At 38.7% G+C, this 24331-nt stretch overlaps 2 protein-coding genes across 3 annotated transcripts in view; both read right to left on the reverse strand.

Annotated features, from left to right (window-relative positions):
- Window positions 1-3722, reverse strand: part of msrab (methionine sulfoxide reductase Ab) — a 75692-nt gene extending 71970 nt beyond the window's left edge. The window contains exons 1-2 of one of the 2 annotated variants that reach the window (XM_058748502.1): window positions 3404-3722; window positions 3200-3271 (exon numbers count right to left, since the gene is read on the reverse strand). The gene's annotated coding sequence lies outside the window, so the exon portion shown is untranslated. Of the gene's footprint in view, window positions 1-3199 lie in introns of both variants that reach the window. The other variant, XM_058748501.1, reaches the window with a different exon arrangement.
- A 132-nt stretch (window positions 3723-3854) lies between these two features.
- ythdf2 (YTH N6-methyladenosine RNA binding protein F2) lies at window positions 3855-17581 on the reverse strand. Its single transcript, XM_058748494.1, has 6 exons — window positions 17353-17581; window positions 17164-17188; window positions 15401-15480; window positions 12299-13921; window positions 9083-9145; window positions 3855-8250 (listed from the first exon to the last, which is right to left on the reverse strand). Exons 1-6 carry the CDS (start codon window positions 17377-17379, stop codon window positions 8227-8229), a joined length of 1842 nt encoding a protein of 613 aa, XP_058604477.1. The 5' UTR covers window positions 17380-17581; the 3' UTR covers window positions 3855-8226.
- Window positions 17582-24331: the final 6750 nt, after the last annotated feature.

Raw genomic sequence — 24331 nt, forward strand, 5'->3', positions numbered from 1 at the left:
AGCGTGTGCGTGTGTGTCAGGGGAGCATATTGGGTTGCCTCCACACGGCCCCTCTTTTGCAATCAGCTGATCACCCTGAAAAGATGGAGTGGTTCAGGGTCAAAGGTCAACTGTGTCACCCCGCCACCCCCTAGCAGCCAGTATGTATTACCATACATTAACCCTCAACATCTAGATGCGTGCTCAGCTGCATTCAGTTTATGAGTGTGTGTTTACCGTATTTCCAAATATAGCCACCATTTATGTGATATCAGTGTATTTCTAGGTAAACGTGATGCTGCACACTTTCTTCCTGCATTTATGTGCAATTTATTGTGTGTGCATGTGTGTGTGTGTGTATACATCTTGGTCAGAGAGGGTCTCCCCTCCCCTGCTCAGTCAACCCCCTGCGTGTGTAATCCCTGCCAGCTGTCCCCACAATCTAATCTCTCTACCACGATCAGCTGGGACGTTACACGCACGTGTGTGTGTGTGTGTGAGCGCGTATGTATGTGCCCAGGGAGGTGGGGGTGGTGTCAAACGGAGAGCATAAATTGTAGCCCGAGCGTGTGCGCAGCGCAGTGTGTGTGTGTCCGTGTGTGTGAACCGCTCATCCCTTGCATACCTGCTCCTTCCCTCTTCCTCTGGATATGTATACATATATGATGTGTTTATATATGTATATGCGCATTCTCAGCTTTTCGTTTTTTTTTTTTTAAACATTTTTTTAGTGACGCACATTGCTGGATTTTCTCAGGCTGATTTTCTAACGGGGGAGAATACTCCTCTTTTTTTTTCTTTTTTGTTGTTGTTGTTGTTGTTGTTTTGGTTTTTAAGCGGCTGCGGCATCCCAGCACCTGATTTTCCCTTCCTGCATGCGTGAAAACCTTCCTACCTGCCTACCTCTCCCCTAAACACCCTCCACCCCACCCCCAGAACATCTCCCCTTGCAATCCCGCTCTCCAGCCCCCAGGAAAAGGAGCCTCAGCTGGGGCAGAGAGCTTCGGCAGGACCCCCTGTTCACCCTTGGATGGAGAATAGCGAGAACTGACGGAACTAAGAAAACGGGAAAAAAAACGGGATATACGCTTCTGTTTTCTCCGCTAGAGCGAGAATGCGAGGAAAAACAACGAAGCTAAAGATAATTTGCTGCTTAATGTCAGTAGTTTTGAAGAAATAGACTGTGCTTCTGGGTAACTGTTGTGTGTGATCTGATGCTTGTGGCTGTAACTGATCTGTTTTGGAATATTATTATTATTTTCCTAAATACATGTACATGTTCTCTGTAACGTATGCATTTATTTCAACTGTCATCATCAGCTTCAACTCATTTTGTGTGATGTGATTTTAACCGTACTTGTTTTTACTTGCCGTATAGGTGCGCGTATGCTGAGAGAGAGTGAGAGAAATAAAAGACAGAGAGAGAGGTGGGGGGAGAGAGGGAGAGAACAGACTGTCATAGGGAAGCGCTAGCTTTACATTGTGATGCTGGCAGCCGTCTCATCATGGCGGTGGACGTGCTGAATGGACGAGGGGGAGAGCAGTGCATAGCTTTGCATCTTCGCACATCCCTCATGCACAGCTTTGCTGGTCCTCTTTGTTTGGCCGAGAGAGGGAAAAGGTCTGCTGGAATGAAACAGAAGGCAGGTGCCAGGGCTTCTTGCAGAATGGGTACAACAAAAGGTAGATCCTCTTTATCTCTCTGTCTCCTCTCTCTCTTATCGCTCTCTCTCTCTTGTAATTTCTCAGGACATGTATTCGGTACAGAGTACAGCTAGAATTGTGGAGGTCTGAATGTTTTTGAAAGGGATCTTTTTGTGTATATGTGTGTAAAATATGACCATGAGAAACACTGTGTTGCACTGTCATGTATGTTTTGTCCTTAACACACATCTAGGCCGATCGAAGAGGGGAATTATGCGATTTAAATCCCGCAGGCACAGGGAGAATCCTCGGAAAGATGTGCGATAGTGCGTTTGTAAGTGTCCGTGAGTGTGTGTGTGTGTGTGTGTGTGTGTGAGATTGTGCAAGATTAGGACTTCTTGTTTGGACTGCACTAACACCAGCGAAGCCCACATCAGATGCAGGAGGAGGAGGACAGGTGAGAAGAAAGGGATTTTAGATGAGCATGGAAACGTGGTATTGTACTGAAGGACAAGAACAGGATGTGCAGACTGCATAGGGACCAAATACAGAACCGGCAGAGAAGCTGAAGTGCACAATTGAACCGTTAGCCATGAGAACAGACCAGACCGCAGGGATGAAGAGGAACGGAGAGAGTTCGTAGAAAAAGACAAAGTGGACGACATTCGGAAACTTGGGTTTTTGCTCTTTGTGTTCACAGTGGACCTTGATTTAATTTCAATACAATTAAGGCACGCGGTGAATGCCAAGAGAGAAGCCAACAGCAGCACTCACCTGAGCGACCGATCGACGGGACAAAGTCATGTTTAGTACGGTCACTATGGTTTCATACTAGACATCATATGTGCACAATAAAATAATACACTGCACTGCCAACCCCTATCTGATATCATGCAACCAGCTAATCCCTTTATACATGGAAAACACTTAAGTAGACCATCGAATATTCATTACATTAAACAAAAACACATAAACACGGGCCTAATATGCATATAATGATTTATGAAAGGCATGGCTGTATCTCTCCCAAACCATGAGATTATATTTAGTGGCAATGCTCTGCAAAAAGCTCAGAGGCAAAAAAAGCAAAGGTTGCGTTATGACCTACATTTCACAACACAAGCCATCATTACAAGCAATGGAGTGTAATATGCAAACGCAGTGTAGTGAGTACGGGATTAGGGCTTTAAATATCACCCATAAAATTTGTGGAGATTTTTTTTTTTTTTTTTTAAATACTATATTTCACAATTCTGTCATTTCTGACAGCATTGCCCAAATCTGTGACGCAGTGAATTTAGAGTAAGATCAGGGGCCGTTGCAACAAACCACTTAAGTTAAGAAAATCTTTAGTAGAATATTATTAAGGTTTGTTACAACCTGCTACTGCCCATTTTAAACAGGAGAAAGCACAAACACCAACACATAAGGCCCAATGTCATGCTCCTGCCATTCAAATCATGTTCCTTCAAACTGCCAGTAATAAATCACCTATCTGCTCTAGGCACGTGGCGCAGATGTTTAGAGGGGTCAAAGTTTACGTATTTATTTATGACTAATGATGAATTTTACTCACAAAAGAAAGGCAAACGGGGTCTGCGATGAGGCGCTGCCCCTCAGGCTAGATTTCCGTCGACGGATCACACAACTGTGAAGACAATAAAAGCAAATATTAATCACTTTGACAGTCATTCAGACTGCATATGACGTTGCTGGTGTTGCACTTTAAGCTTATATACGTTTACATTATTGAGTATTTTTGGTCGTGCAATTTACAAACCTTTGAGACGTATTTATTTTTTCCACACGTGTCCACACTTTTCCACATTTGTCCTTTTATGACGACTTCAAATCGAGAACGACTAGGCGATCACTACAATGGACAATTTTGCACAACAGCAGCATTTTTGCATGATTAAAAATATTTTAAAATTGTTACCTTGGACTTTAACCATTTTGAGGTTACGTGTTACACTCTTGCATTCCACAAACTCATAACGATCACGAATAAGTAAAATTAATTAGACGTAAAGTAATTTTATTTTGTACCAAAGAATAATGGATAATTATTAAATGAGAACCATTTGAATTAAATCGTTTCAACAATAAGCATAAAATTATAGTGTGTCTAATGTTCAGTCTCTGGAAAAACGTATGAACAAATAATGTGATTTTTATTTTTTATTTTTTATTTTTTGGTGTTTTCTTTTATTTATTTATTTTTATGTAGGCCTATTCTTTCAAAATCATCTACAGAGAGAGAGCGAGAGAGAGAAAGAAAGAGAAAGAGAGAGAGAGAGAGAGAAAACACATATGACAAATATGCGTGAGGTTTATCAAATGGAAAACATCTTAGCATCATTAATAAAATTAAGAGCATTACAATTAATGAATATTTTGAATAAAATTAATTTGGATGATTTCTTTGTTATATAAATAAAAATACAAATAGCCAATGCTTATAAATAAATTAATAATTTAAATCTAGAAAATTAGACATCATTTAATGCGCAAGATTTTGCATAAGTAGGCTATATAATAAATTAGCCTAAATTCAGATTGTTTTTCTTTTTTTTAAATTAAATTCGTGCTATTTATCTGTTTTATTTTTAACTTGTGTTAAACACATTTTATGCAATTGAAAGGACATTTAAATGGACCCTTTCATATTTTCGTTCGACCTCCATATATACATATTCGTTTGAAATAAATCGGTCCCTCGGTGTAGTACAGAAATGATTTTATTATGTAAATTGCATCTTTTGCAGACATGGCCAGGCGTTACTAATGGCAAAAATACACGCGCGCGCTCTTGATAATGCGCTGAACGCACGCGGCTGCTCGACTGTCAACACACTGATAAACGGAGCCCCTCACCCCGCACACAATCCGGACAGCAACGGCAGCAGGATAAAAAGCGATAATACTGTCTGGGGTACAAGAAGAACCTAAATCGGAAATTCACAACATCTATTGCTCTTAAACCCGAGACTGATTGAGTTCAGGCCTGCATCTCTTTGTTATTCAGCTGCAGCCTGATATCAGTGGCCACACGGATATGATCTAAAAGCCTGAAAATCGCTGCAGACTTTCCTGTGGCCTGAACTGTTATAGCGATTGATCTAAAAGCAGGCAAGATAAACCTATATATTAGTCTTTTTCATGCTAAAGTGAAATGGTTTAATAAGAATTTTCCCAAGCAATTTTATGAGGTTCTGGTTTTCTTCTAAGGCACCCTACAGTTTTAAAAGCAAAAAAGTAAACCATAATGTAAACATCAGCAGGCATGTTGACTATTTGGCTTGCTCTATTTTCAGAGAAGAATGACAGTAGACACATGGACAGACTAGACTGCATGTGTCTTAAACACACACCACATCAACGGTCTGAGACACGTGCCGTTCCCCTCCCCACCTTCATGTTGTCTGGGGATCCCGAGAGGTTTAGGGGTCCCTGGGGAGAGAGAGGCCGAGGTCACAGAAGGGCCCCTGAGGCGGCATGATATAGACAGACGGGAGGTTGAGCCATGTGCTGCATCTTATTTCCCCCTCATACGTAAAACCACCCCCAATATCAACAATACACACACGCACACACACACCCATATTGACAGGTTAATATCTCTTATACTCCAAAATTGATACAAATACATACACACTATAGCCATACACCCATCAAACAAGAACCGATTCAGGAACATATAAGGCTTCTTGTAAACACTTGGTCTTAGCACTTAAGGAGGCAGTGCTCTGCTGCACTGTCATCAATTAAAAGGTTTAATTGATTGATGGCTGTGACCTCACTGACACAGTGGCCCTTGACAAATTACCCAAGCTCAAAACCGTTGGATAGTAAAATGTAAAATTGCATATACTCTGTGTGAAATGTCTCTGTTCATTTTACCTCAAAATAAAGTGAAAGGCTTAATGTTGTGTACACTGAAATAAACAAGGGAGGTCACAAAATCTTCACTGTGCGAGCAATGTTTGATTCTTTTATTAGTGTGTAGGCCACTGCGATATTGTTTGTGACTCTTTGAGGTCAAAATAAAAAAAAAGGGGTTTTATACATTTGTTTTCTTTCTTCACCACATTCTGTATGATTAAACCCACAAATCTGTTCTGAGCAAGTGAATATATTCAGTCAATTGTTTTAAAGGAGGATTTTTAAAGGTATTGTTCAGCCAAAAGAAAATTCTATCTTCATTTACTCACCCTTGTGTCATTCCAAAACTGTAGGATTTCCTTTCTGTGGAATGAAAAAAAAGTGGAACATTTCCCAAAACATATTTTTGTTTTACAGAGGAAATAATCAGTTTTGAAATTTTCTTTGAGTGAGCTAAGCCTTTAAAAGGTTGTAGCTATGTAAATTAATTTGGGTTTTTCTTTTGTTGCGAAACATATACATGGTCACAAATTAATGAAATAAAAAGTACATTTAAAAAATCTAATTAAATCAATCAGTTTCATAAACGCGAAGTCTCATTCTTTTCATTCAAACAAACGGATCGTTTACATCAGTTTTGGTAGGCGAAATAATTAAGTTTTAACGCCCCCTGTTGAACAAACAGGTTCATATCCACATAATGCCGCCATTTTAGGATTAAAACTGTCCTTCTGCCGAAGAGTATTGAAGGCAGCCCATTGTGATTTTAGGATACTAACATGCAACTTTGATAAATGTAAAATAACTATTTTTAAACGATGATTATGACGGAATGTGGAGATTTCCCAACACATACAAGCATTGTTTTCACACTCAAGGCAAAACCTTGTATCAACATTCAGGATAGATGTGGAAACAGCGCCACCGAGAGGCTAATTAAGAAAGTGCTTCTGAGAATTAAACAAGAAAATCAATATCACAGATAAAAATCACACGATAACTCACACATCATTTCTAACTTCAACGTTTTAAATAATGAAACCGTTTCATGTAAGAAAAGCTGGTCAAGCCAGAGAACCAGAAAACACACTTCAGCTTGTGAGAAGTCACATCTCCAGAGGCCAGAGCATTGTTTTTTTCTTTGACCTGGTTCAAACATTAAGTTTCATGGGATAATTAATGATTTAATTGAAATAAGTATAAGTGAAATAAGTACTTAACCCAACTAATGATTCTCTATTAAGGTGGATTTACACTCAGATGGCTTCCTCACAAGAAAGGCACATTGTGTTTGCGACAATTAAACACACAGCCATGGATACAGGTAAAACAAACCCTCAAAGTACCAATAAGAACAGACCAACCAAATTGTTGATCATACTGTGAATTCACTTCTTCAGAAAGCAAACACACTTGAAGCTTTGTGCAGCATCTTTATTCTGACACTGCTAAATGCCAGCAGTTTTGCAGGAGTCGTTTTAATGCACCGACATGAACAAAGTAGAAGAAGGGGTGAAGTGTGCAGGCAGCTAGTGTAGGAGAGGAGTGTGGGTGCTGGGTGGAAGGGGACCAGGCAGTTTGGGACACAGGTTAGTGCATGACAAAGTATTTAGTCAAACAAGGGGAAAATGCAACACACAAGTTCTGCCGAGTATACCACATTTATTTTTAATGAACTGATTATGAGAAAGAGAGGGTGCAAGGCCCACCTCAATGCAGACTTAAGAAACGGAAGAGAAAGACGAGAACGAAAAAAAATAAATGATGGGAGGAGAGCAGCCCATAGCAACAATTTTTCTTTAAGTTGCAGAAGAAAAAGTAGTAAATGGAAAATAAGCTGACAACTCTCAAACACAGCCCCCTTTTGTACACTATAAAACTGATCCAATGAGCAAAAGCCTTAACTCAACAAATCGGCTTCTCCGTTTACCGTCCCCTGTCAAACACCCTCTATTACCAACACAATAAAAAAAAAAAAACAGGAACAGAAAAAAACTCAGGACATTCCTGAACATTCATTAGATTTTTTTCCCCCCGCCCCCCATTTTATAATCTTGGTTGAAACTTGGTAAACTTTTTTTTCCCCTCAGAAGGTAATGAGACTTGCACTGACTAGTGGCCAATTAACCAACAATGGAACATCCAATGAGAAGGCGACGATCATTGCACGTCCTGACTGGATGGTTTCAGCTCCAATATAGAGAAGGTGGGGGTTAACAGAGAAATGAGGGAGGAACTGTCTATACAGGATCCGGGGCACTAGAACCCAATGATTTAATAAAAAAAAAAAAAAAAAAAAAAAAAATTCAATATTGTAGTAAGAGAGAAGCAAAGCCATGTGCTTGGACTGTAAAAACAGATGTTTTTTTCTTAAAAAAAAAAAATAATAATTTGGGAGAAAAAGAGGCAGCAGAACAAAAAAACGGGACCCCAAAAAAAAGAAAAGAGAAAAAAAAAGTGAGAAGTACTGGGTTCACTATTAGAATCCTATAGAATTAAGTTGTAGTCCTATGAATAATCGTGTCATTTCTTTTACTACAAGTTCGAAGTAAGTCTTTTAGGTCAACAGAAATCAAAGAAGAGTCTTCATTTAGTTTCTTTTTTCCTCTTTTTGAATCCTTGGTTAAATCTGTCCCCAAAATAATTTCTGAAAATATCTGGTTGTAAGATTGGGGAGAGAAATAGGGCCTGTCAGTCTTTTGCCCAAAGCAGTGCTTGTTACTTCACACGTCCTTGGCGATCCTGGAAAAGAGAATGAATAAAACGACTGTAAACCACGCATGCTGGGAGGACATTTTGAAAGCAAATTCTGTAAAGACTGGTTCTTTCCTTTTTGAGGAAAAATAATTATATATAAATACAGTTTTACTTGGAACTCAATGCCTTCAAAAGTTGGAGATAATTACTTGATCTCCATTTATTTGATCAAATACTGTAAATCTGCATCATTGTGAAATTAATACAATTTAAAATAATTTTTCTAATAGATTTTAAAAAGTAATGTGTTCCTATGATGGCAAAGCTGAATTTTCAGCAGCGACTACTCCAGTTTTCAGTGTTACACGATTCTTCAGAAATCATTCAAATATGCGGATTTACTGCTCAAACATTTCAATTGATATAAATGTTGAAAACAAAACTGCTGTTTAATATTTCTGAAGAAACAGTGATGCATTTTTTCAGGATTCTTTTAAATGTTTTTCAAAGTAGTAATTACTTTCAAACAATGAGGGGAAAAAAAGAAACTTACTGTTCCCAAACTGTTGAATACTATTGTTACATGACCAGTAAGTTAATCAAATTAAATCTCAAGTCTCTCTCTCTCCATCTATCTATTTCCATTACACCCACACCCTTGTCAGCAAAATTCATAACATTGTTAAATAATTTAACGTTTTAACAACATTGTTCAATAATGTGCCTACTGACAAGTCTGGTCAACTTTAAGGTGCTTTAACATGCCTAATGGCTGGGCCTGCTGAAACTAACAGAAATTAAAGCCATCATTTACAAGCATGCCGATAGATAGATAGAGGTTGATATGAACAAGGACTGAATCTGCAAGATGCATCACCTGCATTCTGTAGTGGCTCCGACTGGAATTACTGGAGTATGGGTCACTCCCCTGAACCTCCACCTGCCCAAAAGAGAAGTACCATTTTAATCAAATCATCTTGAAATAGCAAACAACATTCAAATGACAGAGAATGACAACATTTGTATATTAATAAGTAATTACATTTTTCAAGACAAGCATAACCAAAACATCCAGACATCTATATCCACTACAGAAACTCCCTGACTTTTTTCTGGCCTGGAAATTGTACAATTATTTCCAAGTTTTCTTTTCTAGGTTTCTCCATTCGTATTACAACTAGTTCTGCAACACGTTAAAATCAAAATTGCAAATGACATCCACTCTAAGATTTACTGGAGACTGAAGAGTGCAAACTCTGAAACAATGCTCTCTCATTCTGACAGCTGTTATACACTAAAAACAACAAAGAAAATTCTGGTTTTCCAAGCCAATCTTAAACAAGTCTGTATTCAATGTAGGGACATGAGGGGAACCCACAGTGCCAGCATTTGTTAGGAAGGACAATAAAAGTAAACAAAGATGTAATTGAACAATTTCACTTCAAGGTGTTCTTTTTATGAAGTATTTTTTCAGTAAACAATACTTCACAATAAAGCAGTTACATCTTATTCAAACAGAAGAACTGTCCTGCTAAAAAACATTCAGTGAGCTAAACTGGTGATGTAAGCCCACATATACAGAAAGAACTGTAATATGAACTCTCTATTCTGGACCATTACAGCCATAATTCACATTGTCCACAACCACGGTAAAGAAATTAATTTTCTAAAAATACCTCTCTTCTGCCACAACAGCAACACACAGTCACATGGCAGAAAAACCATTAGTGTCGACACTATACAAAGCAGAACGGTGGATATCTGGGCTGGGCTTTCATTTGATTCAACAGATAATTATGTGCTGTCAGGCAACTCTGTAAATGCTGTTCACCACACTAAACGAGTACACTTTAAATGCTTATTGTGCATTGTACACCATGTGACCCCAAGTCAAATATATACACACTATAAAGACAGCAATGAGACAGACAGCATAAAAAAAAAAAAAAAAAAAACCCAAAACAATAAAAGGTGATCACACCCATATATTACTTAAGTATGCTCCTTTTATGTAGCATTTTAAACCTTTTCACGCTATTTTGCTTGTGGGGGACTTTTATGCAGATGTTTGGTCAAATCTGAAATATGGACATGCAACATCAAAATGTTGCTCATGTAACTTGAGCATTGATGTGGCTGAAAAAAAAACAACTTTAAAACAAACACAGATGTTCTCTTGCAGTGATAAACCGTAACTAGCACACCGGTGGTAGAAGTTTTCAAGGTGGTTTTAACCCCATGTATGTCATTCGACACTAACATTCTGGTCAAACCAAAAACAGGTTATATGGACTCAAATTTGCAGATGTTATCCTACTGATTAATAAACAACAACTTAGCTGAGAGAGAAAATGAGATTTTAATTACATTTTTTAAAGTATGAGGTAAAAGGGATAGTTCACAAAAAAAAAAAAAAAAAAAAAAACACTTGTTCAACAAGTTCACATAGGTTTGGAACGACATGACTGAGTAAGTGACAAATTTAAAGTGCCCTATTATGGATTTTTGAACGTTACCTTTCATACAGTGTGTAACACAGCTCTAACTAAAGGAAAACATCCTGCAAAGTTTTAAATCTGAAAGTGCATTATGTATAAAGTTATTGTCTCTCAAAAGAAAGAGTTGACTCTGAATCATTTAAAGGGATACTCCACCCCAAAACGAAAGTTGTCATTAAATCAATCACTTACCCCCATGTCGTTCCAAACCCGTAAGAGCTTTGTTTGTCTACGGAACATAAATTAAGATTTTTAGATGAAAACCGGGAGGCTTGTGACCGTCCCATTGACTGCCAAGTAAATTACACTGTCAAGGTCCAGAGATGTATGAAAGACATCGTCAGAATACTCCTTCTGCCATCAGTGGTTCAACCATAACATTATGAAGCAACGAGAATACTTTTTGTATGGAAATAAAACAAAAATAACGACTTTATTCAACAATTCGGCACCGTAGTGTCATTTTGGAGAGCATCGTTATTTTTGTTTTATTTCCATACAAAAAGTATCCTTGTCGCTTCATAACGTTACAGTTGAACCACTGATGGCAGATGGAGTACTCTGACGATGTCTTTCATACTTTTCTGGACCTTGACAGTGTTATTTACTTGGCAGTCACAAGCCTCCCGGTTTTCATCTAAAATATCTTAATTTGTGTTCCGAAGACGAACAAAGCTTTTACGGGTTTGGAACGACATGGGGGTAAAGTGATTAATGACAAAATTTTCATTTTGGGGTGGAGTACCCCTTTAAACAAGTCGTTTTTAAAATGAATCCACTTGCTGCGTGCACGGAGCCGGGAAAACTTGATTTTTGCCTTGGTCTGAATGAAAATGCAAATTCATTCTTTGCCATTAGGTGCCCTTTTGGAGCAGTTAAAAATAACCATTTCCCCGGTAACGCTGTACACAAAGCAGCACTGCACTCACAAACACTGCTTTATCAGGCATTACTGGCATGATGAAATGGAATCGACCAATCACCGCAGATTAGTGTCACGCAAAGGAGAGGTTTGCAAAAATTAATTGTAGAGTGAATCGTTTGGGAATCGTTGAACAAATGAAGTAAAAACAGATGCATATTACAAGACAATGAGAGTGTTTTTTGACCTTGCATGCATGTCAACCTTTTGTTGAGGACTCCCAAAACCAAATAACCCATAATAGGGGTACTTTAATTTTCATATGAACTACTCTTTTAAGTGGACTCTGCAAATGATGGGAGAAAAACTTGTTTTATGTATACTACCACAAATTCTGCATTTCCATTACCTGTAGCAACAATATGCAAAATTTAAGGTTGCATTTTCCAAACAACATTGTTTTTATTCATCATGGCCTTATTTAAGTGGGTATGTGACAGAAAACAATCTTACTATACTCTTGAATTGGATAAACTTAAGGTAAACAATTCCACGAGCATAAATAAATTCATAATAATCAAAAGGACAAAATATTGAACAACACTGGTCCTAACATTTCAAAACTGACATCAGCAAAAAAACTCTGAAGAACTGGATTTAAAAAAAAAAAAAAGAAAAAAAGAAAAAAGGATCAGCTTTATATTCCTGATGGAGCTATGCCATGGTAGATTACCTTTTTTACACTCTCCTCCTCTTCCTGACGTTTCTCGTAGTGTGAAAAGTCGTCAAAAATGGAGGTGGTGTGCTTGTAACTTGCGATGATCTTCAAAACCTGACGTGCCTTGTCCAGCGGAACCTCCTGTGTGTCTCGGGAGTTGGTCACCGGCTTATTCTCGTTGTTTTCCAGACGAATATGCCTCAGTTGGCTGTTGGGAACGTCCTTCACAAAGATCCAGCGCACATCGAAGCGGCCCTTCCACTTGTCCTGCGACCACACGCCCGCACAAGTGTTGTAGTCCACAGGCGAGCGCATCTCGGCCACGCCGCAGAAGTGCCCGCTGCCATTCACGCTGAAGAGCAGGTAGAGTGGCCCTTTGTTGGCCAGTGAACGGTAAGCAGCGTCCAGACGCTTATTGCCATGTTCTGTGCTGCACCAGATATTGTACTTAATGGAGCGATGGATGTCGTCCTCAGAGTAGCTCTTGATGATGAAGACGCGACCGTGCTTAGGGTTCCAGTCAAAGTCCTTGGGATTGTAGTTGTTCACCATGCGCAGTTTCTCCAGAACTGGGTGGGGCTCTGATGGCACAGCAACACCACCCATTCCTGAATTGGGAGGGGATTGGCCAGGTCCACCCGCTGCGTCCCCGAAGCCATTGGCACGGTTACGCGGGGGCACCCAGCGGGTTGGCTGGGAGGGTTGGGGAGCGGGAGGGCCCTGGGAGAGAGGAGGTGGGACAGAACCAGGCTGGCCACCTGGAGGAAGCGGGTGCTGGCCGAGTTGACCGGTGGGAGGCACTAGCTGTCCGTTACTGAGGGGCAGCTGCGGCACCCCGCCGGCAGTAGCACCTGGTTGAGGAGACGACTGATTGGGCGGCTGTCCATTAGTGGGCAGGGAAGTCTGCTGTGGGGCTGTTGGTTTAGGCATAGTCCCCTTGTTGTCCCAAGTCCCAATATCCATGTTATGTTTGATGGGAGGCGGCGGCAGATTCGTCCCGCCAAGTCCCCCCTTGGTTTTCAGCTTAGGCTGCGGCTTGGCCGGCTTGCTGGCAATGTCCGCCCAAGACGCAGTTTTCGCAGGAGCCATGGAGGCAGGAGCCATGGTGGGAGCTGCAGACACTTGATTCAATGGCCCTCCAGGAAGTCCAGAACCAACAACTTTGGGTGCCATGTCTCCAGCCCCAATCTTAAGCCCCGCCATGCCCTGATCCAAGCTATTCATTCCCACGGCCTTGTTGAGCGGCTCGTTGGCTGCAAAGGGAGACTGTCCGTCGATCATAGCACCTCCTAGCGTGCTAGGGGCATAGGCGTAGCTGCTGCTGTAACCTGAGCTCTGTGTGGACTGTCCCTGAGAGCTGCTGTTCCCCCAGGCAGGGAAGTCAATCCCACTGGGGAAGAAGTTGAAGCCGTGCTGTCCCAGGAAAGGGTTGCTCCCCAGTGCCCCAGACTGGCCGAACATGGCATCTGGGAGAAAGTGGTGCTCCCCATTGCTAAGCTGTCCGTAAGAGGCCAGGTAAGGCATCGGGGGGTCACCGCCTGTAGACCATGCAGCTTCGTTCAGCGAATAGGTAAAGCCTATTGAGGGGCTGTAGTAACTGGGCATGTAGGAGTCGGACATGGCCGTATAGGCATTGCTCTGCAAAAACAAGAACAACATATAAGTCTATTGAGCACAGTATTTGTACAGGCTAAAAAAGCAAGTAAACAAGTAAAACAAGTATAAGGTAAATGCATGTGGGGGTAAAATATTCACAAGTTAAAGTGCAACATTAGGGTAAAAGCAGCACGATTTCAATTATCTGTATTGTCATTAAATATTTTCTACTCTCCCTCGCCATTACTGCTGGACCGAAAGAAAATGAAGCTGAATAAAATAAAATGAGGTTAACAACAACAACTCAATATGGTTTTCTTCTGCTTGAAGCTTAGATTACTACTTGCACTGCCAAAATTTCACTGGCCAACACAGTGTAGGTCTAAATGCCAGAAAATTTATATTTCTTTTGAACTTAATGTATTGAAAAAAAAAACAGTTTTCAGCATTGATAAGAAATGTCTCATGCGCAATAAATCAGCATATTAGAAGGATTCTGAAGGACCATATGACAATGAAGATTAAATTAATGGCTCTGGAAAATTCAGCACTGCCTTCAAACTATTAAATTACAATTTAAAGTATATTAAAATAATTTTACTTATTTTAAATTGCAATAAAATATTTACTGTTTTCACTGTATTTTTGATCAAACACAAATTAAAAAAGCAAAAAAAAAAAAAAAACATCCTTCTTAAATCCTTAAACTCTTCACAGTGACCTCAGGCCAGTAGACCTTTATTGTTCAGCCCTGCTCACCATAATCTCAAAAGTGCACTGAAACTTTGTACAAAAAGACCTCCTCTGACATGCTGAGTACTGGGAAGAGAGCTTTGAGAAGATCATTTGGGACTGGTCATGGACCGGCCCCCCCCTCCAGGCACACAGCCTGCTCATATTTTCAACACCAGCAATCAGCTTTGTGAGGGCAACCGTGGCACAGATTCCCCACAAAAGATCCCAGCATTCCTTTGACAGGGTGAATACTAGACCCTTTATTCATCTGTGTCCCATTTTCCTCACAAGACATCCTTTGCCAGAACACCCGTTATTTCGGCATATATTAGCACTAGGACTGACAAATTGGAGAATTCTTAATTTGAATAATTTCATTATAAAATGTCTGCGCAGGAGCGCAAACGTAATTATTGCTAATTATTTCATTCCTTAATCACCTTTCATCACTTCCTGGTGAACAGCTGCACTGCATTTTGCACAATTTCCTATGACTCATCAACATGCAATACAATTTAGACAGCAACTAAATATCTGCTGGTGTCATGTGTCAATATGTATGATGGATGACTTAACTAAGTCCACACCTCTTTAAACAACTCTCATACAGTCTTTGGCTGCAGCGTAGAGTGCCATAGTGACACCCTAATAAGAAAACAAAGCCTAGAGACCAGGATGCAACTACGGGTCATAATGAATCCTCAAGAGAATAGGCAACAAAAACAATTGCCCTGCTTTTTGTCTCTATGGGTTCCTTCTTTTGTTCATCTCTGAAACAAGACCTACCTGTCTAGGCTGAGCGTTCAGGTAAGGCTCGAACTCATCATCGTTCAAAGTATCCTTTTGGGTAACAGCTCCGTTTTGCACTGGAAAGCAAAAGATAAAGAAAGTTAGAGAACATACTCAATGTTTCTTTTTACAGCCGTCTAAAGAAAAGGATGTGATAATTGTAATATCAGGCCAAAGCTGAACGTTTTATCTGGGAATTTTTCAACTTATGGGTGCTTCCCAAGGCACAAAACTAAACGTCATGGTGCATTCATGTACCCCAGGGATGTTTGTATTTACAAGTTGGGAAGTCCTAATTACAACGTCAAATCCCTTTGGTTGGAGCAAGATGATGTAAATTTTTTTTAAAAATAAAAGCAAGTTTTTTTCCCCCTTTATTTATACAAAATGATAAAGTATGTGCATCAGGTGTGTATTTGCATTATGATTCCCCCCCCCCAATTTTATTTCTTAATTGTACAATACTAAAATCACACATTGCACATGCAACTTAGCAAATTTTACTGCAACTAAAATAGCATTTAAATGAACAAATTTACCATTAGTTACAAACACTGTACCCACTGTCTACCAAGATTCCTTACTGACACTTGCTGAAACTTGAGGTTCACAGAAAACCCCTTGTTTCCCACTCATAATTATGACTTTACTGGCATTCACGTGCTTTCAACTTGTAAATCTGCTCTTTTCAACATGACTTGAACACACCATCTGATCAATGCACCTGCTGCTGCAATCAACATGTGGATGAAACGCATTGACTGTCAAACTGTAGTTTAAAAGAAATAGCTCGACTCAAACAGAAATTCTCTCATCTTAAAGTACAATCTGACAATCTATTTTCAGTCACAGATAGAAAACAGACAAATCCTCATTAAATACAAATATCAGAAAGACTTATTTTACTAAAGTGTCAGATGTTCAGTTATCACAGCCTAATTTGAACATCAGAAATCAGCCAGCGATCTGATCTTCATACTAGTTAATTCACTGTCAGCACAACAATGTGGTCTTAAATATCATTAATGTCTTCAAGTTTATTCTATTACATTCAACTTAAACAGTATATAGTAATTATTCAGCTCCTAAATGCCCTGTTTATCTATTTGCTCATATCTTCTTTCACTGTGTCTGTTATTAGTGTCTTTATATAATAATGTAAGCAAAACTATGTCAGTAACGCACTTCTAAATTGAAAACTGACTAAAATAAAAGACTAAAAGCTTTCACATCATATCCACGTGGCCATACGGAGTGATTCAACACGCAACTGATTGTGAAAGGCTGATACACTGAGTGTGGTGCTGAAAATCCCCTCAACAGGTTCTTCTTGGCAGCACACTTAACCCCCTGCCTCTTGACCACCGATAGAAATGATGATTCTAAGTACATGCGAGACATCTACAGCACTAAATTTGAAGAAAACACCGCAAAATAACATTCGCGCAGTGTGTAGGTGGGTGTTCAGGTGCTTGAGTGTGTGTCACGCGTTTAGCTGTGCTCGGCCTCACTACTGTGCTAAGCGGCTAACTAGCGTGGGCTCCAAACACAAGCTCCCCTTCCACATGTGAGAAACTAAAACCAACCAGATTCTCTACTGTAAGACCAATTTCTCTTTTAATTCCACGTGGGATTGTTTTAAGCAGGTTCAAGTGGTTGAATTAATAGCGGAATCGGTATAAAGACTCGGCCTGCTAACAGCAGCACCAGAACGAGACTCTCATTACAGCACAAAAACGGCATAGCGGCACTTCACCTACCTTTGTTTGCTTGGCCTTTCGGTCTCTGGATTGGGTCCAGGTGATTCATGAAGGAGTGAGTTTGGAGAGGAAAGAGGGAGAATAAATGAAGGTTTATATGAAGCTCAGGCCTGAACTCGCGCTGCGAGAGAGAAAAAAACCCGCCTCGACGCCACTTCTGCTCAATGTTCACAAAGTGCCTCTGTTTACCTGCTCCAGAAGGCTGCTGGCTGACATTTCTCTCTCCCCGGAGCCTGTGTGTTAGACTGCGCGTTTGTTTGCGGGTTAAAGTCAACGGGAAATGTGTGTGTTTTTAGAGTCTTTGCGCCCGTCTCTCTCTATCTCTCTCTCTCTCTCTCTCTCGCTACAGCTGCAGATCAGACACACAATGGCGGGCTGCAGTTCCTCCACACTTCAACATGGCCGAGCGGCCGCCGCACGTTTATCCACGGCGGTACAGCGCCACTCCACGGCTGGGAGGAGATGTGTGTGTGTGTGTGTGTGTGTGTGTGTGTGAGAGAGAGAGAGAGGTACGGACATGTAGACAATCACATTTGTTTTAGTAGTAGTGCTCGTTCTTTACTGTGGTGCTACGCATATCAATGAGATATTCCTTTTATACAATACATTTTTATATCCCGAACGTTAATATCTAATATTTAGCCTATAAAACACATTTTTTTTATATAGCCTACATTTATAAACATCTTTTAGGTAGCCTCACAGCGGTGCTATGCGTAAAATAAGTTATTCATTCTATATATAAACATATTATATATAGTTAGCCTATATATAATATTTAAAATAGGCAACGTAATTTTTAAATATATAAAAATGTTAATTTTCTAATTCCTCTGTTCTAATTTCACTGTTAGTTGTTGTTGTTGCCAGTTGTTGTAATGTCCTTTAAACTTACAAAATCCAATTCCATCCTGGAAGAAACACAATGACTGATGAGAAAAACAACTGCAAAAATCATCTGTATTGGGTAGATTTTATGAACTCTGTGGTATTAGCTTGTTTATTAGTCAGGCTGAAATTGCAGGGCTTGATATGTTATCATCAACATTTAAAAAATGGCTATATCAATATAAAATATCAATTGACACCATCGTGCAAGCAGCTTGCGCTAACTTTCCATTCTGTTAGGAACAAAACAAAGTTCCTTCTAAGGAATGATATGTTTTGGGCTGTTGAAGAGAGTAAAGAAAAAGATAAATAATTTTGTGCTGATATAACGAGTTGAAATTGTATTTGTGTGCTGTGTTTTATGAACCGTTTAAGCCCGAGTAGAAATAAGATCTTCACTGTCACTTGTAGGCCACTAGATGTCCTCATTGTTACGCAGCAAATTGATATGAGTCACAGTCCATTGGCCAATACGAAGCCAAGTCATGGCAGACGTGGACCAAGCGCATTACATTACGTACTTCATTACATTTGTAAACAAAATAAGCATTATTTGTAAGTGTTCACATGTGAGTTATATGCTAATTCTCAATTTGATAGTGTGTCATGTTTGAGCGCGAGAAGTGTTATTATGCAGATGGCGAGTAGCACTTATATGATCTAGCAAATAATGCACAATTGCGTTTGAACATAGTGAAAATAAAAATGTAAAATAAAAATGCTAAGTAAAATTAGAAAATGTAACAAAATCGAATAACATTCGTTAACTTTAAGTTAACATAAACTAACAACGAAAAATACTTTTATTAATCTAATTAATTACCATTTGCTAATACATTATTAAAATCAAACGTCTTATTTGTTAATATTATTTAATAGACCTGCGCTAACATGAACAAAAAATGAACAGTTGTGTTTTATTAACATTAACAAGATCAATAGCCTAAATACCAAATGTGCTGCTTGTTGTTACATTAATTGCATAGTTAACAATAACTTGTGGTAATTGCATTAAATAACAGTAACTTATGAGACCTTATTCTGAAACCATGCTAAATATATCACTAATAATAATGAACATAAAGTCAGTGAGTGATCTCTATTTCACACAAACACAAAATGAACCTGCTGAAACCTGCAAAGAGTGACATGAATGAACAACCAATTAAGATGGTGTCTTTACCGTTTACTGAATGTGTATTGATCCAATTTGTGAGTCTCAGACTGTGTCAAAACAACTCATTAGCTCTATCTCACCTCATAATTTATTAAGAGATGTGAGACATGTGCTCTATAACCTTTCAAGCTTTGGCCTTGGCCTGATATTTGCTCTTAAAGCCCAGTGTCAGATCTTCTAAGATTACTCTGATGGAGAAAGGGCTTGTGGTCTAATGAATTCCTAATAGAGTAAGTAATTAGCTCTCTGGTTCATCTTGTTTTAATATGGCATTTGATGTGTATACTTTGAATGTTGTGGTTGGATGTGTTGGTTCCAAATTAGTTATACTTAAACCCTTTTATCTTTTATTTTTTAGAACTGTAGAAAAGGTGAAATGTCGGATTTCGGAAGTTTTGTTATAGATGGGTCACATATATTGTTCAATCAAGGAAAATCTCGTGTTTTCTATAGCCTGCTATAGAAATGAATGTAGGTCCCAACTGAAACTCCATGAAAAAAGGAAGAAAAGGCAGTTTCACAACAAACACATTCCTGTGTGTTACTTTTGTGATTCCTGGCACAATGTTATGAAAGTTTTTCAGTAACACTTGTCCTTCCTTATTACATACGTGCACTTTCTATAGTAATAACATTATGAATAATTCCATGCAACTAACCCTAAACCAAATCCTGATCCTATAACACTAACCCTATAAGTAATAAATATTACTCAGTACTTAAATCTATAATTAAACTGTAACAAGGACACTAAATGCATCATGTTACTGATGTTTGTGAATAGTCAAGATATTTCACAGGGCCTTGCTTTCAAACTCTCATAATAACGGAAACCCACTTTTTCCATTTACCTTATTTCAAAGAAAAGACCACAAATTCAGTTTTTCACACTTTTTTTCCAACGTAAAAGTTCCAGTTTGTCACATGGCTATGATGTCATAACAGCTCTGCCTCTCATTGTTGCAAGTGACAGGTCAATGACAGGTGAATTTTATATTTGAAATGGATGGCGCTGATCTGATTGCACAGGGGTGACGTTAATGTCCTCTCAGTTCCAGGGTCCTGTGAGAAATAAGAGATGGAAAATGATTGGATAAAGTATTTTGGTTCGAGTTGTGCGGTTGTTAGGGCAATGACCTTGTTAGCATAGAGACAGGTTTTATTTTACAGAAAAAATAGAGTCAGCAATTACAGACACTTGACGCTAAAGTCAATTGTATATTCTTACATAATTTTACATAGATTTTCCATGTGGAAGCCTGGTTGATTACTAGCATATTTTCCCCCTAGACTCTCTCTGATTGGCTAGCTGTTGTAACTGAGGGCAGATCGGCCAGTTTACTGGCCAATAAAAATAGCTGTGAACACTATGATGTTATCACTGAATAAATCACTCTGAATCTGAAATGGCACAACAACAAAGTATTCCCACAATTCAAAGCAGTACGGTAGCACATTCATGTAGAAACAGTAAAACAGAATTCCCTAAATAGACTACATAACACACATTTATGCTGAACTGATCCAATTACATGTGGAAATCTGACCACACATTGCTTTAGAAATAAAAAAAGAGATATTTAAAAACAAAACCAAAAATCTTTTGGGTAAATTTAGGGAATATCGTCCCTGCTGGGAAGTACAGCCACAATGAAGCATTGGAGAGCCTTGAAACATTTCGTGGAACTGGCCTTTAACATGAATTGCCAGTGTGATCGTCTTATAGCGTGCAGAATGAACTCATCTGCGTTCCTGGCATTCTGAGGCAACAACACCATCTGACTCCAGCGGAGTAAATTATCGCTGTTGGAGCATGTGACACAACAGCTTTGTAACCACATCTCCTCTTCAATCGGTTCAGTTTCTCTCTCTCTCTCTCTCTTTCTTTCTTTCTTGCTTTCTTTCTTTCTTTCTCTGGGGGCAGTAGTGCCCTCCTGTGCTTGTGGGACAGGAATGTTCAACAGCAGGGTGACAATCTCCTGCTAGCCCTTTACAAACACACACACACACACACACACACACACCGAGGATGACATCAGCTGCTTGTCTACATCGCTGGGACACTCCAGGCTGCCAAAGGGGGAATGTAGCACCCGTCAGTTACTTCAGCCATGCTGCTTGTTCACGTACTATCCATACTGAACGGGTTAGCTTTTAATAAACAGGCCCAAGGAGAAAGTACCCCTGTTTGATGGAGATAAAGGCTACTGAGAGAGAGAGGAGGACAGTGCATTTTTTGGGGACAATTAAGCATTTAAAACCTGATAGTTTTTTTTTTTTTTTCAGATTTATATAATATTTTTATTCCCAATTTACTTTCACATCAGAAACATATATCACAATTCAATGCATATATAATATAATGTAATCCTCTGAGTTAAAAAAATAAAATAAAATAAAATGATTCTAAATTAAAAGTTAATAAAAGGTTTATTGTGTCAAAGGCAATAATTAATCTTTTCCACTTTGTTAAAAATAAAATACAAAGAATTAAGATAATAAATTAATAGAAATAAAATAATGATTATATGGTTTTACAAGCAATGCTGGTCTTTCAAAAGCAAGGAATGGCCTTGTATAAGGAGTCGTACTGAACCCCAAATGTGTCTAATTGCAATAGTTTAATTGTGATTAGATGTGCCAAGGGGAAAATAGAACATACTGTAATTGGACATGCAGGGATGATCTGGTTCAGTCTGAAAGCAGATTTGTTAAGCTTGAGAGATGACAATCAAGCATCTTCGGTTCCTGCTCTTAGCTCATGTAACACAGTTAAGAGTTTTGGGGCTAAAGTTAAACCAACATTCTAGAGCCCTGATTATAGTGTAGAATCAGACTGCTTGTGGCCTTTGTTGTGGTAACAGACAGCGCACATGTATGTGTGTGTGCGCGCGCTTATGCAGCAACTGTACGCCACACATGGAGCTATAGCTGAAGAAGACAAACAACGCTATAACCTCCAGCCCTGACCCCATTGGTGATGAGCCAGACCAGGCCCTAAAATCAGACTGTTGTTTCAGGGCCCTCACAGGATCTGACCCACATGGGTAAGTGTGCCAGTGGTAAGGAGAGGGGTTTGTATTTATGTTTAGGAATACATTTTTTATTTGTTTTGTACTTGCAATATAAACCGTGTTTTCCGATACAATGCTGCCCACATCTAAGATATATGTCAGTCAGGGTAGTTATAGTTAACTAAATCTAAAAGCATTCAAGAAAATGTGTTACTTGAAATAAAATAAATGTAAAAAATAATAATAATAATTTATTAACAAAATAAATTAATTGATATTTAAATTTTTTAATTATATTTAAGTTTAGCTTGAGGTACTAAACTAACTAAAACATAAAATAATGTCTATATAAACATTTTAAAAATATTTAAAAATGATAAAAGACAAAATTGCTAAGCTTTAACTTTAAAATGAAAAACATATATATATATATATATAAACTATAACAGTATCTCAGTATCTCAATGATACTAAAACAACACTGGTGTCAACAAATGATAAGATGTGTAACTTTCATTTTTTTAAACACAACATCAAGATTTTAAGGTTAAATGAAAGTATAATGTAAAGAGTATATTTTAAAGATTTATTTTTAAATACATTTTAAAAGTATAAAAACATTTTAAATAATTATAAAAATGATATAAATATTTTATTTTAAATTGTTTTAGAATTTTTTAGTATAGAATGTTACACTGTATTATGTCAAATTCCTTATAGTATTTCATAACTACTAAAACAAGCTGTACAAGAATCTGAATGTGAATTTTCCTTGTCAACTTAAATGCTGCAGAACAAGAAACTATCCTACGTATGTTACATGGTATTTTAACCCCTGTGATCACCTGACTGAGTTATCAGTTCAGTTATATGACTGATAGAGATTTGGTCTAGCATGAAGGGTCTAAACCAAACAATGATGTAATCAGTGCTTATTTTCTGCTCGTTCACAAATACAGACACACACAAACACAAACACAAACACAAACACACAGTCTTAGAAGAGGGGCCTGGACAGTGAATGAAACAGGAGTAAAGAGAAATGGAGCTTGAAGGAGAGTGAAAGGAAGGAGGGGGCCATCTGACCTTCTCCTCTGTTCCCTAGTTTGGTCACTCAGAGCTCTACATCAGGGGTCATACACTGGGGCTCAGAGATTGTGATACAGACTGGGCTAGACATCACACGCATACACATATAGTCATACAACCTGTTTTCTTAGTAATGACAAATGACTTACTGTTCCAAAAAGGAAGGAGGGAGTGATATGTGTTGCTGGGAAGACTCTGAAAGAAAAAAAGAGAGCAAGAGAGAGAGAGAGAGAGAGAGCAATCGGTCATGGCCATTAATATAAATGGTCCCTCCTACATGTGGTCATCGTGCAGAGTCTGTTTTAAACTCTGTGCTGCATGTCGTCAGGAGCAGCTGTCCGTCACGCTGAAGCTCTCAACCCCTTTCCCTGTGGCATTGCATCATTCCCCCTGTATCCCAAAAAAACACACCAATGCGAGTAAGGTTTCACAGTGTGCTTCAGCCGAGACAGACATTAGATGGGCAACAGCATGTCCATGACTCCAGAACGCATTCAGATAACAAGTCTTTTAAATGCGTGTAAAATGAGAGGTTAATGGTCCCAGACCTCCTGACCTCCAGCAGGGAATAGTTAAGCATGTACTCATGACAGCAGTGCCGAGCTTCATCCAACTTTGTCTCAAGTGTCCATGTCTCTCATTCCTGTAAATGTACTCCATAATTGTGCGACTATATTGGCTGTGTTGAAACAAATCATTACATAGCATTTGCATGAAGTTCTGAAAGGTATTTTTTGTATTTTAGTACTGATAAGGCACAGTGAAAATCCTGTGCTTACTTTAGTATGCATATGTGAATATACATAGGAACTGCTTAAATAATGAATATCTCATTGTATAAGGCTACTTTTATATTTTTAGTAGTAGTAGTAGTACAGAAGTAAGCCTATAAAACAAGATATCATATATACAGTTGAAGTCAAAATTTTACATACACCTCTCAGAATCTGCAAGATGTTAATTATTTTACCAAAATGCATGTTATTGTTTATTTAGTACT

This window comes from Onychostoma macrolepis, chromosome 17 (assembly GCF_012432095.1).
Source record: "Onychostoma macrolepis isolate SWU-2019 chromosome 17, ASM1243209v1, whole genome shotgun sequence".
Taxonomy (NCBI): domain Eukaryota; kingdom Metazoa; phylum Chordata; class Actinopteri; order Cypriniformes; family Cyprinidae; genus Onychostoma; species Onychostoma macrolepis.